This window comes from Gracilinanus agilis, chromosome 1, assembly GCF_016433145.1.
Source record: "Gracilinanus agilis isolate LMUSP501 chromosome 1, AgileGrace, whole genome shotgun sequence".
Lineage (NCBI taxonomy): Eukaryota > Metazoa > Chordata > Mammalia > Didelphimorphia > Didelphidae > Gracilinanus > Gracilinanus agilis.
The window spans coordinates 272,580,108-272,588,531 of record NC_058130.1 but is presented as its reverse complement, the minus strand read 5'-3'; the positions used below and the strand labels follow the sequence as shown (position 1 = coordinate 272,588,531).

General features: G+C 35.4%; 1 protein-coding gene across 1 annotated transcript; it reads right to left on the bottom strand.

The window, feature by feature from the left end:
- Positions 1-1,056: 1,056 nt before the first annotated feature.
- Positions 1,057-7,887, bottom strand: ARL14EPL (ADP ribosylation factor like GTPase 14 effector protein like). The gene is made up of 3 exons (XM_044657583.1): positions 7,783-7,887; positions 4,250-4,386; positions 1,057-1,279 (listed from the first exon to the last, which is right to left on the bottom strand). The coding sequence occupies exons 1-3, from the start codon at positions 7,885-7,887 to the stop codon at positions 1,057-1,059; spliced, it is 465 nt and encodes a 154-aa protein (XP_044513518.1).
- Positions 7,888-8,424: the final 537 nt, after the last annotated feature.

Sequence of the window (8,424 nt, the reverse complement as noted above, 5' to 3'; positions counted from 1 at the left end):
TTCAATTATTAATTCTTACTTCTAACACAGTAATCTAGGACAAACATCATTGAACCCTAAAGAAAGAAGCAGTGGAGAAGCAATACAAGCTGTTGAATTAGCTATTCATCCTGCAGCAAGTCAGTAAACATGGAGCTATTGCTAAGAATTTAGTGTTACTTCACCAAATAATATTGTTAAAGGTTTAAAATGTCATGAAACTACCCCAGTTCATGCAGATTAGGCAAAAAAGTTTCAGAACCACAAAATGTAAAGTTTCAGAATTTCTTCATGCAGGGGGAAAAAAAACTATGAACAGCACATGCACTATATAAGTATGCTTTATTTAGTCTAAATACTTCAACCTTAATAATTTCTATGCAATCATTCTACTCCTATTTCTCAAAACTTAAATGGCTTTCTTTTATAACTCAGAACATATAAAAGGTGAGACTAAAATACAAAGGAAATTCAGAAACAGAATAATTTCCTCAATACCTGCAACAACATGAGGGTTAGCAGTATTTCAGTCGAATACTTAAATACTATGTTTTATAAGAAACTACTTATTAACATACTATATAGTTTGAAACACATAAAACGACAGGTTTCTTTGTTCTTTGTTCTTTGTTTTCACTTTCAAGGCTTAGTTGCCTAAGTGAAAACAACTGGGATCTTGGCCTTAGAAACTAAGAGTAACTACTTCTCAGTCTAAAAGAGAAATTTTGCTTAGGAAAATAATCTAAATAAAATGCAAATTTTAAAAATCTTAAGACAATTTCTGAACTGGATCTTTTTGCAAATGAAACTATAAAGAAAATGAGAAAGAAATGAAATTATTCCATTCCATTTTACATAAGGTTTTCTTTTTGGCATTTGGGACATCTAAACCCTACCTGAGGAAAATCTGAATTAGCATATCTAAGGAGATATGGGGTTTTTTGCTTGCTCACCACAATTAGATTACTTTTATATTATCAGACATATGAAAAATTAAGATGAAAAAAGTTTAGACAATTACTGCCCATTCTGTGCTTAGTTGCCATGTAAAAGAGCACAAATCTTCTCATAAAGACTTCAGTCAGGAACAAAAAAAGGCAATGTGCTGATAATATCACCAGCCTCAGTTACAATATCATCATAGACCCATTTTCTATTACAGCGGCATTCTGGTCCACATTTGTTTGAATTACACTTGGGACATGGATAGAAGCATCCTAGGCAGTTCTTCTCCAGGCAGTCACATAAGTCTACATCATTACATATCAATCGGCCATTTCTGTCATATTTCTTCATCACTCTGTAAGAAAAAAATCATGAATATAGTTCACTTTGTTTTCAGCATTTAAAGTGAGTTATCTTTGGGTAAACTTATTTTTTTAAAATTCCCTTCACACTATAGTAACAGCATTATAGCTAAACAAAACAATAATTCTGGATACAACTTGACACTGATACCAAAGAAAATTCAAATCAACTCAAACTATCAATACATACAGTAACACCTCATTTATCCGGCACTGTTGAAGAATCAGATATTCCACTTAAGGGAATTATTCAGAAAAGATAGCTTAAATTTACACCTTTCAAATTCCAATTTAAAAAAACTATCTGAATGGAAATCTTTCTAAAATGCATTATACTATATATGATTATATATTATACATTATATCTACTTTCTAAAGTCACAGTTATTAAATTTAATTAAGCCCTTTCTTGATGATTCAGGAATATGAAGTAGCACACAAAGATATCATATTATCATTTTTCTGTGACCACACCTGCTGTCAAGATCATCCAACTCTTGTAGCCCATACCTTTTAAATTGTGATCTGTAAAAGTTAAAATTGGTTGCCAATAAATGTAAGGGGAGAAACTGGTTTGATTAAATATGAGTTTAAAAATAAGACTGTGGTCACCGTTTATAAAATAATTAACCCTTAAGTCAAAATAGCTATCGTAGCTTTTAACAATTTAGTTTAATATAAATATAGTAAAAGTAAAGAAATGTAGGAGGGAAGTAGAAAAATATTTCCTAGCCTAACACCCTAAAGTCTGATCTGAAGAAATTCAGCTCACCACCCAGCAAGGGCTCCCTCAAGTGCACGTGGATGTAGTCTCTTAAGCCAAGAGTCTCAATGGTGTCTTCAGCAAGGGTTCCACCAACACAAGCCTCTTCCTTCTGCATCAGTCACTCACCCAGCAAGCCTCTCCAGGGCAGCAATCTCCAACCCAGAACGAACCCATGAGAAAGGTCTCTCTCAAAAAGCCCAGGAATCAATCCACAAGAAAGTTCTCTCCCAAAAGACCAGGAATGAATCAATCTTCTTTTTCTTCACAGGAACCAATCACAGCCTTTCAATTTGCCTAGCACTGCCTGGGTGGGGCAGTGCTTATGGCCTTTGGAGGTGTGAACTTTTTCTAGTAAGTGACTTATGAACTCTCTTACTTAGTGTTAAGTAGGGGTACTTTAAGTTCTTGATTAACTCAAAATAGACAAAGGGAATAAAGGATTCCCTTTCACAGATCTAAGAAATCAGAAAACCAAGATTGTTAGAATTGCATATCAATACAGCATTTTCCTACAGAGTAAAGTATGGGACCTTTAGTGCACTGGATTTGTAATAGTTAATGACACTTCTTTTAACAGAGAAAAGCTTCATTCCAAAAAATTTAATATCATAAAGATGATGTGCCTTATGTTAGCATAGCAAAAATATCTTTGTAAAAATTTGTATTTGCTCATTCCCTATTGCTCATAAATAGAAATAGATCCTGGCAAAAATGTCAAGTTCTTCTTTTGCCTCAAGTCTTCTCCAAGTGGCAGGGTCTCTATTCTCTTTCAATGTATAGGACCTAACACCTTCCTCCTTTCTTCATCTCTTTCCCTTTAATACAGAGAAAGAGCAGATAACATTATTCAGCTTACTGACACCTGTTTATTATAACAACAACCAGTATTGTCAACTTAACTAGCATATTTCTTTAACTCTAAAACAAAATGCTTTCTTCCCTAGTCAATAATACACATAAGAGATTATTTTAGGGGGATCTGGAAAAAATAGGGAGAAGGAGTCAGATCCCCCAAAATAATACTACTCAATGACTAAAGAGAGAGGAAGCAGAAGAAAAAATTCAGAGTGCAAACATCTCTACTTCCTATAGACTCTTTTCTTAAAAGCAAAAAAAAAAAAGGATCTTAAAGATGTCCAACACCTTCATTTTATAGATGAGAATACTATGCTCGGAGAAATTAAATAATATGGGTAATGCCAAACAGGTGGTAAATAACAAAATCAGAAGATTTAAAGACAAATTTAAGCATATTTAAATCTGTTGGGAGCCACTCAGAGAAACATGGTCTCTAATAGGTATTTTTATCTGGACCCCATCAAAGTCAATATAGCTGACATTATATAAGCTGTATATTGACTTGTTTGACCTGAAAGGTTCAGGTCAGGCGGCAGATGGCTTGTCTCATTCAGGCATAATCTTCATGAGAAAATTCTTGTAAGACATATACTGATCATGATGTAATTCTGTTACCTTGGTGTGTCTGCGCAGCTGTGAATTCCATTGTGCTTTGTAATAAACAGTTCCTGAATACTGTATAAAATAAACCCCAAGCTCCATGTCTGATGGAGCAGCTTTGGGATAACCATTAGTCTGGCTGTTCTCAATTTTCTGCTTCATTCTTATCGTCCAACGCCATTAAACATCATTCAAAATCCTTGTTGATATAGAGCTGGACCTCTATATCTATCTCTAGATACCCTGCTCTATTTGATCTTAGTGAAAAGGACAAGAAGCAATTCTATACTGCTCCAGAGGAAGGCTATCCTGGCAGTGGCTAAGGGCAAAGATACTTTTTCTTTCTTCATCACCAGCTTCTTTCAAACTCTAAAGTCTTCTTCCTTTACCTAAAGAACATATACCAGGAAGCTATTCTTCCCTCAGATGCTCTTCTCTCTATCACATCTTATAGTGAAGTTTCTGAACACAAAGTTTGTAACACAGTTCCTTTAAAAGAGGTATAACTGTATTACAAAGGTTCAAAGACCCTTTCCCCCCTCCTTACTTCCTATTTCTTGGCTGTTTTCCAGATGGCTAAGGATTCCATAAGCCTAACCTCCGGATAAATGGGGTACTACTGTAATTTTCAAATGCTTTTTTTTATAAATCACAAAAAAAATCACCATAATTACAAATCTTATGCAAAGGAAACTTATCCCATAATCTCACACTCTTATACAGTGAATTATTATCTTACTTGTTCACAGAAAAATACTCATTCATCTTTGACATGTGGGCCTTCTTCTTCTGCTCTCTGGTTTCAGGATTGAAGTCTGCAACCTGAGGTCCTGGGTTTTGAAAGGCTAAGGATTTCAGTTGTCGCTCTATTTGTTGCTATAAAACAAATGAGACTTGTTATTAATTATAGCTTTTGTAGTTTCATGTTGTTTCATTTTTGCTCAAGTTGTATTACTTATATAGAGTTAAGTCTTGCCATTGTTAGAACTACATTAACTCTAAGACCTATGAATTTTACATATATTTTTTTTATTTTTAAAAGGCCTTAATATAACTAAATGGCCCGAGAGAAGAAAAAATCCTTATGTACTTGTCAACTTTAGCCAAGAATTGCTATGCAACATAGTACCTCTTGCTTTTATCCCTTTCTCTCCCTTACACAGACTAGTTCAAGTCCTCACTCCACTAGCCTTCTAATTGGTCTTTCTACCTCCAATCTTTCCCCTACTCTAATCCATTTTCCACACAGAAAATTAATATTCCTGGGGTAGTCAGGCTTGGAGTCAGGAAGACCTAGGTTCAAATCTGGGCTTGGATACTGTCTAGTCTATGACTCTGGACAAATCACTTAACAGTGATTGCCTAGCCTTTGCTGTTTTTCTGTCTTAGAACAGGTAAGGATTTTTTTTTTTAATTAATATTCCTAAAGCACCGGAATGATGGTGTCATTTTCCTGCTCTAAAAATTTTAATAATTCCTAATAGTTCAATACAAACTCTACTTCAGCATTTAAAGCACTTCATACTCTCACTCTATGCTGATTATGCATTGCTCTTCATTATGTACTCTACTTCCAGACAAACATCCTGCTTATCAAAGTATCATAGATTTAGAGCTTAAAGAGAATTGAGAGGTCATCACATCCAATCTCCTTATTTTATAGACGAGGAAAATGAGGTACAGAGAGGTGAATAAGATAGGATTTGAAATCAAGTCCTGATATTAAATCCAGTACTACACCATGCTGCCTGTACCTGATCTTTCATCATCTACCTCTAATTTTGTACGAGTTATCTGTTTTTTGAGCCTCCTCAACTCTGCCTTTCAGAATGGAACCCTTGGCTTCCCTTAGAAATCAGTTCAAGTGCCATCTATTCTAGAAGTCTTTCTTGATCCTCTCAATAGCTAGAGGCTCCCCAGAAACAATTTTGCATATATTCTGCACTGAATTTTCTATATTTGTGTTGTTTCCCCCTCACTGTAAAGTCCTATAGGATAAGAATTGTTTTGTTTTTGTCTCAGTGTCCTCAGTTCCAAAAACAGGACCTGGCACATAGTAGGCACTTCATGCATGGTAAAAAAAATGAAATTCAAATCCACAGCTCAAAATCAATGTCAACATCAAGTGCCTGTGATAGGTAATAGAGCAGTATAAGTTTCCAAATATAACCAGGTATTTGAACTAATATCCTTGTGGGTCAGGGAAAAGGGCCAAAACATAACTGCGAATTCTTGGAATTGCAGTCAAAGACAGATGGTTCTCTTCCCATCATGAGTGGGAGGGATACCATCATAAGTTAGAGTCAGGAACAGACTTTCCTACCTTGGCTGCCATATGCTCTCCTCTGCTGCAAAAGGAAAAACTCCAGGTATGGTCCCAAGTCCAGGCCTCTGAGACTGCAATAGTCTTGTTTCCTCACAAGGCAGGAAGAGAATATAATTCCCAGAATTCACAGCTAGGTTTTCGAATTCCTCACTAGCCTCCAGATGAAAACAGTCCAAATATATAGTAGCACCATTATCAGGTGTCTAAGCATTGGCCAAACATTATATATGTTTTAAGTGTAGGTATTCATAATGGAAAACAAAATATATCACTCTACCCCCTACCCAAATCCTAGAGCTGTTCTATGGCTAGCAGCCACAGCAGCAGCAGCAGCAGCAGCAGTAGTACCAGTAACATCACCACCACCATCACCACCACCACCATCACCACCATAACCACCACCACCACTGCCACCCTTATCAAATAAGATTCTAGGGAACAGCTAGGTGGCCCCAATGGATAGAGTGCTAGGCCTGGAGTCTGGAGGACCTGGGTTCAAATTTGACCTCAGACACTTCCTAGCTATGTGACCCTGGGCAAATCACTAGTCCTTGCCCTGAGTTGTTATTCAGACAGAAAGAAGGGTTTAAAAAGAAAAAAATCACAAGGGATATAGATTTGAACAACACTGACCCAAAGAATACAATTTAACTACTGGACATGCTTAATGTAAGTGATTTACTGTGCCCAAGTCAGAGAACAGGAAAATTCTCACTAGTCATTTGACCAAACTAAAATCATTGCTCAGGAAAAGATTAATGGATTTTTAGTTTAGAAGAAGAAATTCAAGTATTTGTAGGGCCAGTTTGAACACAAAAGGAGAATATTATTTTGAAGAATATGAAGAGAAAATTATGATATAATATTAAATTAAACACAATAAAATTTGTTTGATCTTTATCTTCAACATAAGGGAAACTAACAAGGAAAATTCATTATATGTAATAAATTAGTTACAAAATCACCCAAGTCATCAAAAATATGGTTTAACTGTTATAATAGTAATTCAGTTTAAAAACCAATTGGTATTATTTTTGCTCTGTGTTAAAAAAATTTTTTTTAAACCTTCAACCACTGTAATGTGTGAATGATGTTTCTAGATTATGTACTACTTGGTATCGTTATTCAGGAAATTTCTAAAATTACTAAGAGATTACATTCCAAAAGTTTATTTTCAAATCAACTTTTTAGAACTCATATTTCATTTCTCCATAGAAATGATGTTACGAAGTAGGATTAGGTTCTCCAACCAGGTCTCAAAAAGCTCATTATACCCATAATGTACCCAAGGTTTGAAATCCTATCATACTTTATAACACATAACAATGTTTCTGTGAGGAAATACATTCAAAATTTCAATTAGGGATGTCAGGAACCTGTCTCCCTTCTCACAAAGTATCTATGGCTGGTAAAGCTCTTCTTTTACTCCAATACCTCCTAGAAAGTGGAAGTAGAGATTTGCCAAGCTCCAAAACAGTAGATGGATTCTATGATCTGAGGCAGGAACTCCCAGAGGTAGAGAAGAAAGAAACTAGATTACTGCTAGATTGCAGATTCTACTGCAGTCATGTGGATGGGGAGAGATGTAAGAAAGGTACTCTCTAGCACCCTGCAGCAGTAGGAAGAAAAAGTATGGCTGTGGCCAGCCTTCTGGGCATGCTATCTCATTAGCACAATGCCTTTAACATAGTAGGTGCTTAAAAGCTTAATGGTAGACATATTAAGGGAAAGGAATAGATATATCAGGGAAAGATTATTGGATTTTTGGTTTTTAAATTACACATTAACAAAAAAAGAAGAAATTCAAGTATTGGTATGGCCATTTTGAACACAGAAGTAGAATGTTATTTTGAAGAATATGAAGAGAAAATTTAGAAAAATCTATACTTAGGGCTACATGAGGTAAGAAATTCATGTATAACACTAACTAAATCTTTATTTCATACCAGTTGCTTCTGTCCAATTTGACAATCTCTCTCAGGAAAACTTGAGTCTGCATGTTCTTGGGTGGAATTGTTTTTTTCATTATCAAGTTCTGATGGCTCACTCATTTCTGATCACTGAAAAAAATTCACAAAAGTAACACATTAAAAAATTATGAACATAATTAACATAATTAGAAAGGTAATTTATATATTACCACCTTGAGTTATCATACTATTTTTTCCTTTTTTTATTACTAAAAGTCTCAAAAAGGGTGGTTGACACTTCCTATTTCTATTTCCATGTCACATACTGTATTTTTTTACAAAATCCTTACCTTTCATCTTAGAATCAATGCTGTGATTGGTTCCAAAGCAGAAGAAAAGTAAAGGCTAGGCAACAGGGATGAAGTTACTTGCCCATGGTCACACTGCTAGTAAGTATCTGAGGTTGGATTTGAACCCAGGGCCTCCCATCTTTGGGCCTAGCTCTCAATCCATTGAGCCACCTAGCTGCCCTATATTCAACCTTTAACCCTCTACAATCTAGCTTTCTCTCTGATCCACCTTTCTTTATGTTTTCTAGTGATTATCAGAAAGGTATTGTCTACAGTCTCCTTTGCTCACTCCACTTCTTTCTATCCACTAACTATGAGTATCCTCCTT

Excerpts from the sequence above, each read along its gene's own strand:
- ARL14EPL (XM_044657583.1), bottom strand. The coding sequence starts at position 7,887 with ATGAGTGAGCCATCAGAACTTGATAATGAAAAAAACAATTCCACCCAA. Across the intron at positions 4,387-7,782 it reads AAATTGGACAGAAGCAACTG|CAACAAATAGAGCGACAACT; the intron begins GTATGAAATAAA and ends TTTGTTTTATAG. Across the intron at positions 1,280-4,249 it reads GAGTATTTTTCTGTGAACAA|AGTGATGAAGAAATATGACA; the intron begins GTAAGATAATAA and ends TTTTTCTTACAG.